Source organism: Pelophylax lessonae, assembly GCF_965119305.1.
Source record: "Pelophylax lessonae genome assembly, chromosome: 7".
Taxonomy (NCBI): Eukaryota; Metazoa; Chordata; class Amphibia; order Anura; family Ranidae; genus Pelophylax; species Pelophylax lessonae.
In genome coordinates this window covers 52,039,469-52,060,689 of record NC_138774.1, presented here as the reverse complement: position 1 = coordinate 52,060,689, position 21,221 = coordinate 52,039,469, and the positions used below count along the sequence as shown (strand labels likewise).

The 21,221-nt window shown below is 46.6% G+C and overlaps 1 protein-coding gene across 1 annotated transcript in view; it reads right to left on the bottom strand.

The window, feature by feature from the left end:
- Positions 1 to 21,221, bottom strand: part of LOC309560274 (complement C4-B-like) — a 249,941-nt gene that overhangs the window by 168,205 nt on the left and 60,515 nt on the right. The window contains exons 10-12 of the mRNA XM_082263867.1: positions 8,973 to 9,088; positions 7,230 to 7,385; positions 3,350 to 3,535 (exon numbers count right to left, since the gene is read on the bottom strand). Of these exons, the coding sequence (XP_082119993.1) occupies positions 3,350 to 3,535; positions 7,230 to 7,385; positions 8,973 to 9,088 (458 nt within the window). The remainder of the gene's footprint in view (positions 1 to 3,349; positions 3,536 to 7,229; positions 7,386 to 8,972; positions 9,089 to 21,221) is intronic.

Genomic DNA, 21,221 nt, shown 5'->3' with positions numbered 1-21,221 from the left:
CAGAGGCACATCAGCGGGATCCATGGCCGGATCTTACTGTCAGGGTCCCGACTGGTAGCAGGAGCGATGCAGGGAGTGGATCCGCTGTGTCAGTGAGGGATTGGCGTGGACCGTACCGGAGGATCGGTTCTAAGTAGTTACTGGTTTTCACCAGAGCCCGCCGCAAGGCGGGATGGGCTTGCTGCGGCGGTAACTACCAGGTCGTGTCCTCTGGTAGCGGCTCAACCTCACCGACTGCTGATATAGGCGTAGTACAAAAGGGACAGGCAGAGGCGTAGTCAGACGTAGCAAAGGTCAGGGCAGGCAGCACAGGTTCAGAGGCGATAGTCGTTAGCAAAGGGTTCGGCAACAGGCAAAGGATTACACAAATAACGCTTTCACTAAGGCAACAAGGCAACAAAGATCCGGCAATGGCTGGAAGGGGCAGGTCACTTATATAGGAAACAGGAAACAGGAAACAGGTCACAGGAAACAGGTCACAGGAAACGGGTCACAGGAAACAGGAAACAGGTCACAGGAAACAGGAAACAGGTCACAGGAAACAGGAAGGGAGGTTTGGACCAGGCACCAATTACTGGTGAACAGGCCCCTTAAATTTCAAACGACCTGCGCGCGCGCGCCCTATGGTGCAGGGGCGCGCGCTCCGGGAACCATGTGAGCGGGGAGCGGAGGAGGGAGCCGGAGCGGGCACAGGTGAGCGAATCTGGAACGAACGCTGCGAGCGCTCCTGTCCAGAAGCAGGGACCGGAGCGCTCAGCGTTACAATCAGTGTGTTTGGTGTGTTTTACATTCGAATTTGCCACCGGTTCCACCCCCGGCGGACGTCACGTCGCCGGAGACGGAAGCCGGGGCACACAGAGGATCGGGAGAGAGCTCCGCTGCCGCATACCACTAGCAGTCTTCGCTGGATCCCGGAGAAAAGGTAAGTAAAACCTCCTCCAGCATCCAGCAATCTTCCTAGCGCTACCCCGAGTGTGACTCGGGGTTACCGCTTTTTGCTCTAAAATCTTACCCCGAGTCACACTCGGGAATACCGCTAGGGAGGTTAAAGGATAAAAAAAAATCTGAACTCCTACGGTCCTTATGTTTTAGGATACAATCCTAAGATCCTAAGATGAATTTTATATATCCAAAAATGTTACTTGTGATCAATTGCCCCAGATCCATGGACATGTGAGTGTGCTTGTTACAAGTTTTTAACCTTTTACAGTCGGTTCACACTATGGCGACACGACTTCGGGGCGACTTGCACGGACTTCACATAATGGAAGTCAATGCAAGTCGCTCCGACTTCTGTGAAAAGTAGTACAGGAACTATTTTCTAAGTCGGAGCGACTTGAGTCGCTCCTATTAGAACGGTTCCCATAGCACTGAATGGACCGCGACTTGTCGGGCAACCAAGTCGCCTGACAAGTCGCGGTAGTGTGAACCGGGACTTAAATTCATTTTTATAGTTACATAGTTACATAGTAGGTGAGGTTGAATAAAGACAATAGTCCATCCAGTTCAACCTGTGTAGGTGTGTGCGGCTGTAATCATCTCACATAGCCCTGAATGTCCTGATCCTTGAGATGTACGTCTAAGAGTCTTTTGAAAGCCACCATATACCCGCAGAAACCACCTCTAGTGGTAGAGAATTCCACAATCTTGTAGCCCTAACAGTAAAGAACCCTCCTCGTTGCCTGAGGTTAAAACGCTTCTCCTCTAATCGCATTGTATGCCCTCGAGTCCTTGTGCAATCCCTTCGACTGAACAGCTTTTTTTCTAAGCTGAGATCCCCATTGAGATATTTATAAATTGCTATCATGTCCCCCCTCAGGCGTCTCTTCTCCAGGGAGAATAAATCGAGCGATTGCAGACGCTCTTCATAATTAAGGTCCTCCAATCCTCTAATTAGTTTAGTTGCCCTTCTCTGAACTCTCTCCAGCTCCAACACATCCCTTCTGAGGACTGGCGACCAGAACTGGACAGAATACTCCAGATGCGGTCGGACCAGAGTTTTATAAAGTGGAAGGATTATAGTCTTATCTCTGGAATACATCCCTTTCTTTATGCATACTAATATTCTGCTGGCTTTGGCAGCTGCCGCTTGACATTGCATGCTGTTGCCTAATCTATCATCAACCAAGACTCCCAGATCTTTCTTCCATTTTTGATTCCCCCAAGGGTTCCCCTCCTAACGTGTATTGTGTTGTTATGTTTTTAGTCCCCAAGTGCAAAACCTTACACTTCACCACATTAAACCTCATTTGCCATGTCGTTGCCCACTCTGTTATTTTGTCCAGGTCATCCTGTAGGATATCTGCCTCATGCTGTGCAGTTATTGCCCTGCCCAATTTTGTGTCATCTGCAAAAACTGACAACGAACTACTGATCCCGACCTTTATGTTTCAGTAAAGTATCTTTTCTTAAAATTACCATTCAATTAGTGTACTCCCTTCTTCCTGGAGTTTGGGTTTTAAAAGCGGTAAATTATGCCAACACATTGGGGTTGATTTACTAAAAGCCAATAGACATTTTGCTAATGCAGTTGCTCCAGAGCCTAAATGAGGTGAAGTTTCACTTTACAAAAGAATACCCAATCACATGCAAGGAAAATAAAAAAAATAGCATTTTTGCTTGCACATGATTGGATGATGGAAGCTTGCAGAGCTCCCCCTCATTTACTAAGCTTTGGAGCAGCTGGACTTGCAAAGTGCACAGTCTATTGGCCTTTAGTAAATCCACCCCAATGTGTTTTGGCTTGAAGTCTCCACCAGGAGAAATCAAGGAAAATTTGGAATTTGCTTTGATGTCCTGGTCTAGAGACACAACAGGAAGTGAACAGAATCAGCAGATTTCCCCTCATTGACAGATGTCACCGGAACTAGTGTCCCCATTGATTTACAGTAGGCCTCATGTACAGTAGGCCATTTTTGGCGCAAACGAGGATGCTTATTTCCTTAGGTACTTAGCATCACCTAGTGGCCATAATGCAGTATTTTCCCCATTTTCAATAAATAAAATTTTTAATAGATGAACTCAAAGCATATATAAAAGATATAATGTACTCTTCTTGTTTGTTCACTGAAAATTCTGTCCCCATTGAAAGATTTAACCTTACTTCCTGTTCTGGTAAAAACTATACACTTTTGGATTTGTCTTCACTTTCTGCACTGGTGACAATGGATGAATAGTGAGGGTGAATCTACCTAGAGGAAACACAGACCACAATAACAAAGAAAAAACATGACAGGGGCTCTAACACTTTCCCTCCTATGGTTATGCCATGTCCACTTTCAGTGTGTTGGGATGACAGATACTCTTCAGTGAGGATAAGCACTTTTGGGAACAAACATGACCCGCTTACCATGTAATAGATTCTCCTGACGCTCCCAGCCTGAGGAGTAACCACCTTCAAAGTGACCTTTATACTTTCTCCAGGACTCAGAACCTGGCTGGGAACTTCCATATGAAGGAAGCTGTTGGTTTTCGATGTAAAGGGAGTGAGACGGAGTCTTTCATCCTGTCGACCGTCACTTCCCTCCGCTCTGATCTAATAAAACACAAATGAAATATCGGGTAAAACCCAGGTATAATAATTGTTATATATATAGAAATATTATTTAAAGTATATTTAGAGCCATTTTTTTAAATTAATGAATAGAAAAGGCAAAGGTGTCCCCCTTTGGAAGATTTCCTCTTTATTCCTGTTCTGGTGACAACTGTTTTTGTTTAATATTCGCTTTCTGTCTTGTTGGCGGACACCAGGATAAACTGCGTGGACACTGCAATAAAACTCTTCCATAGGCCAACCAAATCAAAATTTAAAAAAAGTTTAATCTATACACACCTAAAACCCCAACTGAACGTGCAGTTTAAATAATCTAAGCTCATGTGCATCCAGAAAATGTGTGCAAAGGCTTACAGTTTGTTTTCTTTAGAAAGCAGCCACAGCCTGATTAGAAAAGCCTGTCCCCTGCCACCAGCATGCTACTGGGACCCTTACTCATTGTGTGGAAGCAGTGGTCTCTCTGTACAGGTCTGCTATAGCTGACTTAGTGGGGGGAGGGGAGGGGGGCATGTATGCCCTCTGGAGAGAGACTGCTGCTTCCACACAGAAAACAAGAACCCTTCCCTGAAGAATGCTGGCAGGGGGCAGGAACTTCCATGGGTGCTCAATCTGTGGCCCTCCAGCTGTTGTGCAACTTCGAGTCCCATCATGCCTCTGCCTTTGGGAGTCATGCTTGGAACTGTCAGCAGCTCGCAGGGCCTCATGGGACTTGCAGTTCTGCAAGAGACGGGGGGCCACAGGTTGCAAATCTCAGAAATGCATTCAAAGCGCATCAAAAACGCGCATTATAAAATATTTAAAAACATAGTAAAAATTTGTAATGATAATAATAATAATAAAATAAATACAATGTATTCTTAGGTTTTCACTGAAAATTTTGTTTAGAAAAAAATCCATCGAAATTGCATGTAAATTCGTTCTGAGTGAATGTGGCAAAATTAAATGTTCCCAGGCTATATTCTCTGCAGCTCAATAATATTCATTGGAATAATAAAACCAGTATGAATGGGGAAAATACCTCATTTAGGCCATTTATAGCACAAACGAGGATGCTTATTTCCTTAGGTACTCAGCATCACCTAGTGGCCATAATGCAGTATTTTCTACATTTTCAAAAAACAACATTTTTTAATAGGGCGGATATAAATTATATAATGTACTCTTCTTGTTCTTTCACTGACAATTCTGTTCATAAAGTAAAGCTGTTGAAACTGCATGTAAATTTGTTCTGGGCAAATGGGGCAAAATTGAATGTTCTTAGGCTGCATTCTCTGCACGTTGAATAATATTCATTTGAATAAGAAAATTAATCTAAATAGGGAAAATACCTAATTTAGGCCACTAGATGGCGCAAATAAGCATATTTATTTTCTATGGTACTCATCTAGTGGCCATAATGCATTTTCAATAAATAACATATTTTTATAGATGAACTCCGGGCAGATATAAAAGATACAATTTATTATTTTTGTTTTTTAACTGAATTCATAAAATAAAGCCATTGAAACTGCATGTATATTTGTTCTGTGCTAATGGGGCAAAGATAAATGTTCTCAGGCTGCATTCTCTGCAGAAAAAAAAGAGCCTAAATGGGGAAAATACCTAATTTCAGCCGCTAGATGGCGCCAAAGAGAATGCTTCTTTCCTATGATACTTAGCACCATCTAGTGGCCATAATGCAGTATTTTCTCCATTTACACTTTTTTTAAACATTTTTTTTAAAGATGAATTCTAAGCAGATATAAAAGATACAATTTATTCTTTTTTCGTTTTTTTTCACTGAAAATTCTTCTCAGGAAAAAATCCATCAAAATTGCATGTATATTTGTTCTGTGTGAATGGGGAAATGGAATTAGCTCAGGCTGTATTTTCTGCAGACTGAATAATATTCATTGGAATAATAAAATCAGTCTGAATGAGGAAAATACCTCATTTAGGCCAATAGATGGTGCAAAAGAGCCTACTTATTTCCTATGTTACTTAGCACCATCTTGTGGCCATAATGCAGTATTTTTCCCATTCGCATCTTTTTAAAGATGAACTCCAAGCAGATATAAAGGATACAATTTCTTCTTCTTCTTTTTTCACTGAAAATTCTGTCCAGAAAATAAAGCCGTTGAAACTGCATGTAAATTTGTTCTGTGTTAATAGGGCAAAACGAAATGTTCTCAGGCTGCATTCTCTACGGCTGAATAATATTTGTTGAAAAAAAAAAGAGTCTAAATGTGGGAAATCCCTAGATCAGGGGTAGGGAACCTATGGCTCGCGAGCCAGACGTTGCTCTTTTGATGGCTGCATCTGGATCGCAGACAAATCTTTAATAAAGGGGGGCATGTCCTACTCGCGGTACCGCCGCCGGCTCGTGTGCTGTGCATCTGAGGGCCTTGGCAATCACCGCCTAGTAAGGAGACCTGCCATCCGCTCCCTGTGCCCCGACAGACACAATCTCCTTCCCCTCTGACACCCAGGGACCCGCGGGAGCTGCCTCTCACATCCACTTCTAAGGCCTTCAGCGGCCGGCCGCCATTTTCTCAGGGCCTATACTCACCTCCATCACTCACAGGGGCTTCACCACTCCAGCCTCATTGCAAACCTGCCTGCTCTGCTCTCTTCCTGACTGGACTCCAGGCACTTTCACACGGCTCCATCTACTCACTGTAGATGCTGCGGCCCATAAATATGAATATTAAATAAAGGTTCCCGACCCCTGAAATATAGTGTATGGCTCTCACGGAATTACATTTGAAAATATGTGGTGTTCATGGCTCTCTCAGCCAAAATGGTTCCCGACCCCTGCCCTAGATGGTGCCAAAGAGCAAACTGCTTTCCTATGATACTGAGCACCATCCTGTGGCTATACTTCAGTATTTTCCCCATTTGCACTATTTTTAAAAAAAAAAAAATAACACCTTTTTTTTAAAATGAACTTCAAGCAGATAAGAAAGTTACAATTTACTCTTTTTCAGTGAAAATTGTGCTCATAAAATAAAGCCATTAAATCTGCATGTAAAATGGGGCAAAAATACATGTTCTCAGGCTGCATTCTCTGCAGATCGAATAACATTGTATAAATGGGGGAAATACCTAATTTCGCCACTAGATGGCGCAAAAGAGCACACTATTTTCCTATGATGCTCAGCACCATCTTGTGGCCATAATGTGGTATTTTCCACACTCACACAATTTATTTTTATTTTTTTTTATAAATAAAAAACATCTTTTTAAGACCGCATTCACATTGATCCGACTTGGACCGCGACTTGTCAGCCTGAAAAGTCGCGGTCCGTAACGCTCCAATTGTGTAGTACAGGAGCCGTTCTAATAGGAGCGACACAAGTCTTAGAAAAAGGGTCCTGTACTACTTCGGGGCGACCTGGAGGCGACTTGCATAGACATTCATTTTATGAAGTCCGTGCAAGTCGCGCCGAAGTCGCGCTGCACGCGACTTCACAGGTCGCCCCCTAAGTCGGAGCGACGTAGTGTGAACCGAGCCTAAAGATGAACTCTAGGCAGATATAAAAGATACAATTTATTCTTGCTCTTTTACTGAAAATGACATTAGCAGACTAAGCATGTATAATTATGTATATGTACTTATGGCTTCAGCCCTGTCCTGCCTGTCACTTGGCTAAATACCAATACGCCCATAGAAGAGATTCCAATTTCTTCTGGTTACCATAAGGTCCAGGAACTTCTCCTTTACATCCGTGTTGATCTGGAAGAAGGCCTTTCCATCCTCATCTGATATGATGGAGTTCATTTGTTGGTTCCCTTTTAGAAGTTTAACCGGGACCCCCGTTGCCAGTGTGCCGTCTGTATAAGTGATTTCTACCTGTGTGATTGGATAGTAGGAAGCATTGTTACTCTTCGAGCAAAAGAAAAGCAATCGGAAAGGATGGGTTGGGTAATAATTTGTTGCTTATGCAACTTACAACTTATCTATGGTACGATTTCCATAACCTGGACACCAGCTACTACAATGTTCCAGTCAATTCTGCCATGATAGTGCATGGACACATTGTTGATACCAAAGGTCTGTCCATTTCTCATACAACCCCTACAGGCGTATTTATAAAAAAATCCACATAGCTGTTCACCAATTTCCACTACATGGAAATTTATTCTGTGCAAATGGGGCAAAATAAAATGTTCTCAGGCTATACTATGGAAGTATGGAAGAGCCCTGGGGCCATCATAAAAAAAATTTGAAATATTTCTGAGTTTGAAAATATATTTTTTTTTTTTTTACAGAATTCTGAGTTTGAAAGTCAAAATTCTGAGATTACAAGTTTGGGCCATGCCAAAATTTATTAAACACAATTCTGAGATTAAAAGTCAGAATTCTGAGATTAAAAGTCAGAATTCTGAGTTTAAAAAGTCAGAATTCTGAGTTTAAAAGTCAGAATTCTGAGTTTAAAAGTCAGAATTCTGAGTTTAAAAGTCTGAATTCTGAGATTAAAAAGTCAGAATTCTGAGTTTAAAAGTCTGAATTCTGAGATTAAAAGTCAGAATTCTGACTTTCCATAGAATACATATTGGCCTAAATTGATGAAAAAATTTGATTTTTTAATTTTTTTTATTGGATATGTTTAATAGCAGAAAGTAAAAAATATTGTTTTTTTTTTTTCAAAATTGTTGGTCTTTTTTTGTTTATAGCCCAAAAAATAAAAACCACAGAGGTGATCAAATACCACCAAAAGAAAACTTTGGGGAAAAATTTGGGTACGGTGCCGCAAGACTACTCAATTGTCAGTTAAAGTAACGCAGCGCCGTATCGCAAAAAATGGCCTGGCCATGAAGGGGCAGGGCCGGCCCTACCATGGGTCCCGCTGGGTCCATTGAACCCAGGCAGAACTTTGAGAGGGGAAGCAAATTGATGCCAAAGATTTTGTTTCCAGCAGTTATGTGTGTAAAAAACTGCCCCCCCCCCCGGGCCGCTCAACTGCCCCGTAAAAAGGGCACCCTGCTGCCCTCAACACACATACTCATAGTTGCTGGGCATGAGGGTGCTCACACACAGTCTAACACCGGCTGTTAAACACCCGAGCACACCTGAAGAGCTCAGGTATGTGTACTGCGGGGGCGGGGTACCCACGGAAGACATAGAGCAAAGATCCTTTTCCCACCGGCTTCGCCAGCAGCCGATGTACGGGCGCAGCTTGCATTTCTATTGGGTGGAACTGGAGGAGTAGATGTAGCTGGCCTCGTGCCCAGCACACCTTCTCCTGCACTTCTGCTCACACCCTTTGATGGGCGTAATTTTTTATTTTTTTGAGGGGGGGGGGCAGCATTTCTGGCAGCACAATGTCTCAGGCCAGCCCTGTGAAGGGGTGTAAACCTTCCGGAGACGAAGTGGTTAATTATTAGACACACCCCAAGCCCAACCCCCACCCCGAAATAAAGGTATGTCATTACTTACCACAATCTGTGTTGGGGTCCCAGGGGTGTAATACATCTTTGTTTTGGAGAAATTAATGTTATACGGGGAAGTCACAAACTTTACTGAGGTGAGTTCCTTTTCTTCCAGAGTTCCGGCTACAAACAAAGGAACAAGGAGTTAAACCCCTGGTGCCCAACCTGAGGCCGCATGAGACCCCTTGCAGACACTAATCTGTGTTTCCCTATTGCCCGGTATAGCAGTGATTTCTAGCAGTCTCCTGTAGTATGTCCCCAGTCTATGACTGTCTCCTGTAACATGTCCCCAGTCTATGACTGTCTCCTGTAGTATGTCCACAGTCTATGACTGTCTCCTGTAACATGTCCCCAGTCTATGACTGTCTCCTGTAGTATGTCCCCAGTCTATGACTGTCTCCTGTAGTATGTCCCCAGTCTATGACTGTCTCCTGTAGTATGTCCCCAGTCTATGACTGTCTCCTGTAGTATGTCCCCAGTCTATGACTGTCTCCTGTAGCATGTCCCCAGTCTATGACTGTCTCCTGTAGTATGTCCCCAGTCTATGACTGTCTCCTGTAGCATGTCCCTAGTCTATGACTGTCTCCTGTAGCATGTCCCCAGTCTATGACTGTGTCCTGTAGCATGTCCCCAGTCTATGACTGTCTCCTGTAGCATGTCCCCAGTCTATGACTGTCTCCTGTAACATGTCCCCAGTCTATGACTGTCTCCTGTAGCATGTCCCCAGTCTATGACTGTCTCCTGTAGCATGTCCCCAGTCTATGACAGTCTCCTGTAACATGTCCCCAGTCTATGACAGTCTCCTGTAACATGTCCCCAGTCTATGACTGTCTCCTGTAACATGTTCTCAGTCTATGACTGTCTCCTGTAGCATGTCCCCAGTCTATGACTGTCTCCTGTAGCATGTCCCCAGTCTATGACTGTCTCCTGTAGCATGTCCCCAGTATTTGACTGTCTCCTGTAGCATGTCCCCAGTCTATGACTGTCTCCTGTAACATGTCCCCAGTCTATGACTGTCTCCTGTAGCATGTCCCCAATCTATGACTGTCTCCTGTAGCATGTCCCCAGTCTATGACTGTCTCCTGTAGCATGTCTCCAGTCTATGACTGTCTCCTGTAGCATGTCCCCAGTCTATGACTGTCTCCTGTAGCATGTCTCCAGTCTATGACTGTCTCCTGTAGCATGTCCCCAGTCTATGACTGTCTCCTGTAACATGTCTCCAGTCTATGGCTGTCTCCTGTAGCATGTCCCCAGTCTATGACTGTCTCCTGTAGCATGTCCCCAGTCTATGACTGTCTCCTGTAGCATGTCCCAGTCTATGACTGTCTCATGTAACATGTCCCCAGTCTATGACTGTCTCCTGTAGCATGTCCCCAGTCTATGACTGTCTCCTGTAGCATGTCCCTAGTCTATGACTGTCTCCTGTAGTATGTCCCCAGTTTATGACTGTCTCCTGTACCATGTCCCCAGTCTATGACTGTCTCCTGTAGCATTTCCCAGTCTATGACTGTCTCATGTAACATGTCCCCAGTCTATGACTGTCTCCTGTAGCATGTCCCCAGTCTATGACTGTCTCCTGTAGCATGTCTCCAGTATTTGACTGTCTCCTGTAGCATGTCCCCAGTCTATGACTGTCTCCTGTAGCATGTCCCCAGTCTATGACTGTCTCCTGTAGCATGTCCCCAATCTATGACTGTCTCCTGTAGCATGTCCCCAGTCTATGACTGTCTCCTGTAACATGTCTCCAGTCTATGACTGTCTCCTGTAGCATGTCCCCAGTCTATGACTGTCTCCTGTAGCATGTCCCCAGTCTATGACTGTCTCCTGTAACATGTCTCCAGTCTATGACTGTCTCCTGTAGCATGTCCCCAGTCTATGACTGTCTCCTGTAGCAAGGCCCCAGTCTCCAACAACTCCTTTTACAAAGTTTACAGTCCCTTAACAAAGTTGACACCCCAGAGTTAACCGCTTCTGGACCGCGGCAGCCCCTCACATACTTTTACTGCGGCAGGGCGGTCCGAAAAGTCGTACTGGTACGTCGCAGCTTCTCTTAGGTCTGGGGCTTGCTGCTGGCGACCCGCTCCTGCTGTGATTGGACACAGCGGGAGCCAATCAGTGGGTCTGACGGACCCGATGTTCGCCAGCACCCAGCCATCATTCCTGAGAGAGGCAGAACAAGAGGCATATATAAACAAGGCAGAGCGTAGTTCTGTTAGAGTGGAAGGTTTTAGATCCTGTGTTTCTGCAGGAACATGGATCTCTGTCTTCCCACACAGTTAGAAAGCACTCCCAGGGAACACATTTAACCTTTTGATTGCCCCATGATGTTAACCCCTTCCCTGCCAGTGTCATTAGTACAATGACAGTGCATATTTTTAGCACTGATCACTGTATTGGTGTCACTGGTCTCCAAAAAGTGTCACTCTGATGCTGATTTACTAAAATTGGAGAGTGCAAAATCTGGTGCAGATCTGCAGAGAAACCAATCAGCTCCCAGGTTTTATTGTCAAAGCATAATTGAACAAGCTGAAGTTAGAAGCCCATTGGCTACCATGCACAGCTGCACCAGTTTCTGAGTGCTCTAGTTTTAGTAAATCCCCCCCTTAGTGTCCGATTTCTCTGCCGCAATGTCACAGTCCCACTATAAGTTGCTAATCACCTCCATTTGTAGTAAAAAATAATTAATAAATAAATAAAAATCCCATAGTTTGTAGACACGATAACTTTTGTGCAAACCAATCAATTTACACTTATTGGGATTTTTTTTTTTTAGCAGAATACATATTGGCCTAAATTGATGAAGAAATTTTACATTTTTTTATTGGATATGTTTTGTAGCAGAAAGGAAAAATATATATTTTTTTTTTCAAAAATTTGCCTCTTTTTTTGTTTATAGCGCAAAAAATAAAAACCGCAAAGGTAATCAAATACCACCAAAAGAAATCTCAATTTGTGGAAAAAAGATGACATCAATTTTTTTGGGTACAGTGTTGCATGAACGGGTAATTACTAGTTAAATTAGCGCAGTGACAATTTGCAAAAAAATGCTCTGGTCAGGAAGGGGGGTAAAACCTTCTTGGGCTGAAGTGGTTAAACTAAAGCCCCGTACACACGTAGCGACTGTCGGCCGTAAATATTTAGCCGCCGAACGATCGGCCGATTGTCGGCTTGTTAGTATGATGCTTCCGACAGCGAATTTTCGGCCGAACAGAATCTGGCGTGCAATTTTTGTTGGCCGTCACCAGAGCGGCCGATTGTTCGCCAGTCAGTACAGAATTCGTCCGACAAACAGCAGATTAGCAAGACTGGGCATGCTCAGAAAAGAAAAAACACACGGAAAGTTAACCATCACATGACATCACTTCTGCAGTCGGCTGTTGTTGGTCGACAAAATAAGTGTGCAGTCTTTAGCACTTTTCAGCCGACAGGACAGCACCGGACAAAAGACGGCCGATCGTTCGGCCGACATTCGGTACGTGTGTACGGGGCTTAAGTTCCAAATATGCAGGAGAATGGCTTTCAAACCAACCATCGGGAACCCTAACAGGCCATATTTTCCAAATGTATTCCCAGCTTTAAAGGTCTAATGATTGGAGTTCTTCACTTAAACAGAAACTATAATAGTTTGGGGTCCATTTTTTTCTTTAAAGCTGAAATCCAGGCAGATATCAAAGATGCATATTAATGCAGCTTTGTCTGTATTCATGAATCAAATAGTAAATGTGTCAGTACTTAAATCTGACCTGATATCAGCCTATCTGCAGTCCCTCTACAGCAAAGCTCAGACTTGGAGAGGAAAAGGCAGGGAAAGGAGCCAAACAGGTGTGCTGCAATGTTCATGTGCTAACAAGGGACATGCTGATAAGAGGAAAGAGCAGAGAGATGAGCTGATCAGTGTGCTGCTTCTCCTTCTACTGTCCAGTCACAGGCTGGAGGAGGGACATGACCAGTACGGCTCTTTCACACAGGGGAGTCTGTCAGTGGGGGATCGATCCGCAGGAGGATGACAGGAGGATGAGGATGACAGCTGAGCAGGAGGATGACAGCTGTTCTCCGTGCTGTGTGCGGAGACAGAGCTGTCAGGTCCCCATGCATCTCTATGGGGGAATCGGATGGGAACGGACCCAGGACGCACTCACAGATCTGGTAGAGTGCGCCTTAACAGGGAATGGTGGAACCCGTTCCTTCAAGGCGTAAGCCTGTTCAATGGTCTGTCTGATCCATTTGGCAATAGTCGCTGCAGATGCAGCCATGCCCTTCCGAGGTCCCTCAGGAAGGACAAAGAGTGAATCCGTCTTCCAAAAGGATTCCGTAGGTAAACCCTGATTGCCCCCTGACAACATCCAAGCAATGCAGAGCAACCTCCTTAGGATGCTTAGGCTTCGTACAAAGCGAAGGCAGGACAATGTCCTCATTAATGTGGAACTCAGAGACCACCTTAGGAAGAAAGGAGGGATGCGGAAGCAAGACCACCTTATCCCGGTGAATCACCAAGTACGGAGAACGGCAAGATAACGCTGCCAGTTCCGACACCCTGCGAGCCGAAGTGATCGCCACCAAAAAGGCAACCTTCTTAGACAGCAGAGGCAATGATATCTCCCGGATGTTTTCAAAGGGAACACGCTGTAACACAGACAGAACCAAGTTCAAGTCCCACGGAGGTAAGGGCTCCTTCCTGGGAGGAGCCAAATGTCGCACACCTTGAATGAAGGTGCGAACCAGAGAATGAGATGCCACCGGGCGTTGGAAAAGAATAGCCAGTGCGGACACCTGGCCCTTGATCGTGGCCAGCGCCAGGCGCTGGTCCACACCAGCCTGGAGAAAAGCCAACACTCTCGACACCGAGTACGAGCGAGGGGAGAACCCCCTGGACTCACACCAGGCGAAATAAGCCTTCCAGGTCCGGTAATAGATTTTACCAGAGGAGGTTTTCTTAGCCTTGACAAGGGTAGGGATGACCTCAGAGGAGAGACCCCTGTCCCTCAGGACCTGGGTCTCAACAGCCAGGCCGTTAAAGCCAGCGACTGTAAAGCAGGATGGAAGATCGGACCCTGAGACAGGAGATCTTCCGGCATGGGCAGCTGCCACGGAGGCGCCACTGCCAGGTGAACAACGTCGGCTTACCAGGACCGGCGTGGCCAGTCCGGAGCCACCAGAATCACCAGGTGCGGTTCCGAGGCTAACCTGCGGAGGAACCTGGATAGCAACTGAATCGGAGGAAAAGCATACATCATCCGATACTGATGCCAAGTGGCCACTAACGCATCCGAGGCGTCCGCCAGCGGATCGCGCGTTCTTGCCATGAACCTATCCACCTTTTGGTTTAACCGAGACGCAAACAGATCCACGTCCGGGGATCTCCACCTCACACACAGCATTTGGAAGACCTCCGGGTGCAGGGACCATTCCCCCTGGTCCAGGTTCTGGCGGCTCAGATAGTCGGCCTGCCAATTTTCCACACCCGGAATGTGAACTGCTGAAATCGCCGGGACATGAGTCTCGGCTCAAGACAGAATGTTGGTCACCTCCCGGGCCGCCCGAGCACTCCTGGTGCCCCCTTGGTGGTTGATGTAAGCCACCGCGGTAGCATTGTCCGTCTGTACCCGGACAGGACGGCCCCGAAGTCGGTCCGACCACTGGAAGAGGCAGAGTGTTATCGCTCGCAATTCCAGCACATTTATCGGGGAGGGAGGACTCCTCCTCCGACCAAGTGCCCTGGGCAGACAGGTTGCCCAGGACTCCACACCAGCCCGACAGGCTGGCATCCGTGGTAATCACCGGACGGAAGGACTTGCCTTCTGCCACCGACGGGGACTGGAGCCACCACAGAAGAGCCAATCTGGTCTGACGACTCAAGGAGACACTCAGATCCAGGGACTGAGGCAGTCTGTCCCACCTGGCCAGGATCTCCGTCTGGAGAGCCCACGTGTGAAACTGAGCAAAGGGTATCGCCTCGAAGGCTGATACCATCAACCCCAGGCCCCGCATACAGGTCCTGAGTGACGAGGACGGGTTGTCCCTGAGGGACCTGATCTCGTCCTGCAAGGTCCGGAGCTTGTCCTCCGGCAAAATACACCCTTGCCTGAGCAGAGTCCAGAATCATTCCCAGATAGGGAAGACGAACCGATGGAGACAACGTCGATTTCTGAACGTTGATGGTCCATCCGAACTCCTGAAGCGTCTGTACCGTGGTGGACAGATCGCGGACTAGGTCCTGGCTGGCACGTGATCTCAGAAGTAGATCGTCCAGGTAACCCAAGACTGCAATGCCCTGTGCCCTCAGTAGGCCCAGAACCGGCGCCAACACTTTGGTAAAAACCTGCAGTGCCGAAAAGAGAGACCAAAAGGTAACGCCACAAACTGGTAGTGGTCCTCTGCGATAGCAAACCGAAGGTACCGCTGATGACCCTCGAAAATGGGGATGTGCAGGTACGCATCTTTTAGATCTATCGAGGCCAAGAATTCTTCTGGGCTCAAGGAGGCCACCACCGAACGGAGAGACTCCATACGGAACTTCCGAACATGCACGAAGCGGTTCAGCGCTTTCAGGTCCAGAATAGGACGCACTTTGCCCTCCTTTCTGGGCACAGTGAACAGATTCGAATAAAACCCCCGAAACCTGTCCCGGTGAGGTACCGGGACAATCACCAATCACCCCCTGAGCAAGAAGGTCCTGTATCGAATGATTTCCTGAACCCACCTGTCCGATATCCGGAGCAGCCAAGGTTGGAGGAAACCGCGCAAAAGTCCCCCTTCCCCTGAAATGGGTGAGGGCACTCCTTCAGGCGGAGGCGGACTGACCCGCCGAGCCGGAATTGCCTGACTTCTGCTTACCCGCCCAGGGCTTTTTCTGGCTGCCATGGGCCTTAAAGGGCTTGCCCTTGGATTGGTTCCGAAAGGCACGAAATGACCCCTGAGTGGATCTAGGCGCAGAACCCCGCTTGCCTCGAAAGGACTTGTTCTTCGGGTTCTGGGGCAGCAAAGTGCTCTTGCCCCCCGTGATGCCCTTCACCAGGGTATCCAACACCTCACCAAAAAGGGGAGAGCCAGCATAGGGAAAATCAGCAACTGTTTTCCGTGAGGACTGGTCAGCCGACCAGCTCTTTAGCCATATCAGTCGCCGGTTAAGCACCGAGACACTAGAGAGGCGTGCTACTAAGGGGCTTCATTTAAGGCCGCATCACACAGATACATGATTCCTTGGTGGATTTGATCCACCATTTCCAGCCGGGCAGGCGGAACAACATCAGACACGAGGTTGCTCCTAAGCACCTTGGTCCAATCAGCCACCGCCTGAGCCACAAAAACGGATGCGAAAATGGGTTTGAGCAACGAGCCCGCCACCGTATAGGAATGGCGGGCTAGAGACTCCAACCGCCGGTCCGTGGGATCCCGGAAAACCAGGGTATCCTCAGAAGGAACAAAGGTAGCCTTGTTTAAAACGGCCACAATGTGATCCACCTGTGGAGGCCCACACCATCATGATTCCGTAGCCGGTGCAAAAGGATAAAGCAATTTGAACCGACTAGGCACCAGGAATTGACGTTTTAACGTGCGCCACATTTCATTAACAGTGTAATGAAATTCAGCTGGGCAGGGAAAAACCTGCGCCGACTTGCGGGTCCTGTGCGTCCCAAACGAGGACACAACGCCTAGAGGACTGGGCTCATCCTCCAAATGTAAAGTTTCCTTAACAGAAACAATCAATTCATCCATGGTCGCCCGCTCTTCAGGAGACCCCGGGGAGGAGATATCAAAACCCTCCACCTCTGCCTCCCCCTCAGACCCCAGCGGGTCTAAGGATGAGCGAGACCCTGAAAAGGGCACGCTCACCGCAGCAGCCATATCACCATCTGAATCAGAGGAGAGAGAGAATCAGGACCTCTTTCTGGCAGCACGTTCAGCCATCAGCATTTCCATATTTGACACCAAAGTTGCCACTACAGCGGCCAAACCAGGACTCAGAGGGGTCACAGGAGAACTGGGGACCCCCACCAGAGCTGGGGGGAATTTGCTGTCCTGAAAATCCATTGCTCAAGGTTACAAAACAACAGTGCAAGAAAGTTTGTACTACCCCTTTAAGATCGCTGCGGAGTGCGCAGCCCACCGCTACAGCTATAGTGACAAAGACCCCCAAAGAGGAGAAGAAAAAACTGAACCAGAAGTGACAATACAGAAAGATATTGAGAGCGATAACCTGCAGAGCCCCGCAGAGTGTTGCCACCAATGTCTTGCTCCAGAGGAAAAGGAAGTGCTGCTAGAGTAGGCTGAACTTATAGGCTGCATGACTCAGGGAAAATGGCTGGCTTATAGGATTGCATTGGAAGGCTCCGCCAAGATGGCCGCCGGACATGCGGTCGGAACGATCGTTCTGCTACCGCAAAATGGCGGCGGATGGCGCCAAAACAGCATGTAGTATTCTGGTACAAAGCATTGCAAAGTTATTTACAAATGGCATAAAGTGTTTTTTTTTCTTCTTTATATTTGTACTTTTTTAAATGTGAAATGTGTAAATACACTATATTACCAAAAGTATTGGGACGCCTGCCTTTACACACACATGAACTTTAATGGCATCCCAGTCTTAGTCCGTATGGTTCAATATTGAGTTGGCCCACCCTTTGCAGCTATAACAGCTTCAACTCTTCTGGGAAGGCTGTCCACAAGGTTTAGGAGTGTGTCTATTGGAATGTTTGACCATTCTTCCAGAAGCGCGTTTGTCAGGTCAGGCACTGATGTTGGACGAGAAGTCCTGGCTCGAAGTCTCTGCTCTAATTCATCCCAAAGGTGTTCTATCGAGTTGAGGTCAGGACTCTGTGCAAGCCAGTCAAGTTCCTCCACCCCAAATTCGCTCATCCATGTCTTTATGGACCTTGCTTTGTGCTACAGTACCAATCATTTGGCAGAGTGGGGATTATGGTGTGGGGTTGTTTTTCAGGGGTTGGGTTTGGCCCCTTAGTTCCAGTGAAGGGAACTCTTAAGGCATCAGCATACCAAGACAATTTGGACAATTTCATGCTCCCAACATTGTAGGAACAGTTTGGGGACGGTCCCTTCCTGTTCCAACATGACTGCACACCAGTGCACAAAGCAAGGTCCATAAAGAACATGGGTGGGCAAGTTTGGTGTGGAGGAACTTGACTGGCCTGCACATAGTCCTGACCTAAACCTGACAAAACACCTTTTGGATGAATTAGAGTGGAGAATGCGAACCAGGCCTTCTCGTCCAACGAAGAATGGTCAAATATTCCCATGGACACACTTATAAAACTTGTGTTCCCCATTCATCTGGTGGATCGGATCAGATGGCATTTGGGTGTAAACAGACAGGAAGTCCACCCATAAGGAAAGTGGGCTGTGTCTGTGTACCCATCTGCCTGCTCAGTGGGGATTAGTGGACAGATCCCCCGCTGGGCAGGCAGACTCCAATGGAGCCCACTCCATTTGGATGGGCCTTGAATGTGTAAAAAATATTAACAAACAAAACAAAAACGTAAAAAAAATTTAAGGCCCCTTTCACACTTGGGTGTCCGTCAACTGACTCAGTTTTTCTCAGCGGGGGATCGATCCGCCGATCCCCCGCTGAGCAGGTGGATGGCAGCTCTGTCTCCGCGCTGTGTGCAGAGACGGAGCTGTCAGGTCCCCGCTGTTCTCTATGGGGGAATCGGATGAGAACGGACCGCCTGTCCGTTCTCATCCGATCCGATCCGCTGGACGGATGGAAAATAGGGTTTCCATCCATCCAGATTTGACGGACCGGATCGGATGTCAGTGGACATGTCTCCGCTGACATCCGATGCCCCATAGAGATGCATGGGGCATCCATTCAGATCAGCCTAAAAAACTGACAGGCGGATCTGAACGGTCCGCATGTGTGAAAGGGGCCTAAATATTAATAGTTAGTAAAATAGAAAAAAAAATAAAAATCTGCAGGAAAATAATAGTTGGAAAGAGAAGGAGACTAATGGCCCATACACACGTGCAGATTATCTGCAGACTTTTGTCTGCAGACTTACCAAAACCATATAATATGAGGTCAAACCTAAACACTTTCAATTTGTATGCAATCCGGCAGGCCCTTGCACTACATAGAAAAGGTAAGTCTGCAGAAAAAAGTCTGCAGATAATCTGCACGTGTGTACGGGGCATAAGAAGTTAATAAGGGCTGATTAGCGTAAACTAAGAATTAATAAGGGGTTAAACCTGAGTTTCTCAGCCAGGGTTCCTCCTGAGGTTGCTAGGGGTTCCTTGAGCAATGACCAATTTCTGCCTCTCAGATAAGTTCCCACTGACATCATTCATCTTTTTAGCTATCTGTAAGGGAGTAATTCTTCCCAAGGAACATTCTTCCCACTGACCATCACACTAATGTATCATGAGTTGTAGGTATTGTAATTTTTAGTAGGGGTTCCCTAAAACTGAAAAAGCTATTTCCAGGGTTCTTTTGGGTTGAAAAGGTTGAGAAAGGCTGGGTTGAACAGTCGAGGATTTTATTTAAAAAAAAAACAAAAAACTTTTTTTTTAACTTGTCAGGTTGCTTCAACCGACATCATCTACCGATATAATGTTCATCCCTTTGATCTGCAAATAAATGAACAGAAAGATACAAAAGTACCAATATGTTACATTGTATCTTTATGTAGAAGTTTTGTTTATAAACATGGATTCAGACTGCTGTTTTGATATTTCGGGAAAGTGCTGTACCGGAGTGATGCCTGCAGCTAGAGGCATCACCCTGATACCGGTGTCCATAGCCGAGGGTCGGCGGTCTTGTAATGACAACCGATGCGGCTGAGAAGCCACTGGGCTGTTATTACAAGGAGAGGGAGGGGACGCCCCCCTCCTGCCGCCTTCCGCGGCTCACCCAGCTCTCCCGTCACTCTGAGAGACCCGGGCAACCAGCCTGCATGGCTACCGAAGACCCGATCAAAGCCGCATTCAGCTCTGATGGGGTCTCCATGCAAAAACCCGGAAGTGATGTCATAACACAAAAATGACAGCATTCAAAACAGCCAAAATTGGCGTTTTGAATGTTTTTAAATGCAGAGGAGGGGTTTGGGGTCTTTTAGACCCCCAGATCCCTCCACCAGAGTGCATGTGAAGAAAAACAAAATAAAATAAAATTTTAAATGTACAAAAATATCGGCACATATCGGCCGATACCGATATGCATTGACCAAAATATCGGTATCAGCAACGAAAAACCGATATCGGTCGATCACTACTCTCAATCCAAGGTTTTACTGTATACTGTAATGCCTGCTATGATTAATTACAGCCAACAGTTTTTGTATACTGGGGGGGGGGGGGGGGGGGTTGGGCACGGCAGAGAGACTGGACTTGCTGCATGTCCTGTGTACAATGATGACATTCTTTGGAGTGTATGTAAAATGTCCAAAGTCCACAGCTAGTTAAACTGATGTTTTTGTATCTGCTTTTTCTACTAAAAAAAAAAAAAAAAAAAAAGGAGACAGAATGCCACATACTGTTTGCTTTAAAGTGATTGTAAAGTCTAGTTTTTTAAAAAAAATAACAAACATGTTATACTTCCCTCCTCTGTGCAGTTGGTTTTGCACAGAGCAGAAGGCAGAGCAGGGCAGAGCAGATCCTCCTCTTCTCGGGTCCCTCGTTCCTGCTCCTGGCCCCTCCTTCCTATCGAGTGCCCCCACAGCAAGCAGCTTACTATGGGAGCACCCGAGCCAAGCTGCAACTCTGTGTGTCCATTCAGGCAAGAAGCTGCAGTTTGGCCCTGCCCCCTCTCTCTTTCCTGATTGGCTCACTGACTTTGACTGACAGCCACAGGAGCCAATGGCGCTGCGGCTGTATCTCAGCCAATCAGGAGGGAGAGTCCCAGGATGGCTGAGGGACTCATGTACATCGCGGGACAGAGAGGGGGCACAAGTAAGTATTAGGGGGTGCTGGGTACTGGGTGGGGGGGGGGGGGGGCTGCTACACACAAAAGGCTTTTTATCCTAATGCATAGAATGCATTAGGATTAAAAAAAACTTCCTGACTTTACAACTGCTTTAAAGTGGTTCTAAAGGCAGAATTTCTTTTTTATATTAATGCATTCAATGCATAAAAAAAAATAAAAATATTTCTGTGTGCAGCAGCGCCCCTCAGCCCCCCTCATACTTACCTGAGCCCCACCTCTATCCTGCGATGTTGCATGAGAGCCTCAGCTGCCTGGGACTTTCCCTTCTCCTTGACTGAGCAGTGGGTGCCATTGGCTCCTGCAGCTGTCAATCTAAGTCAG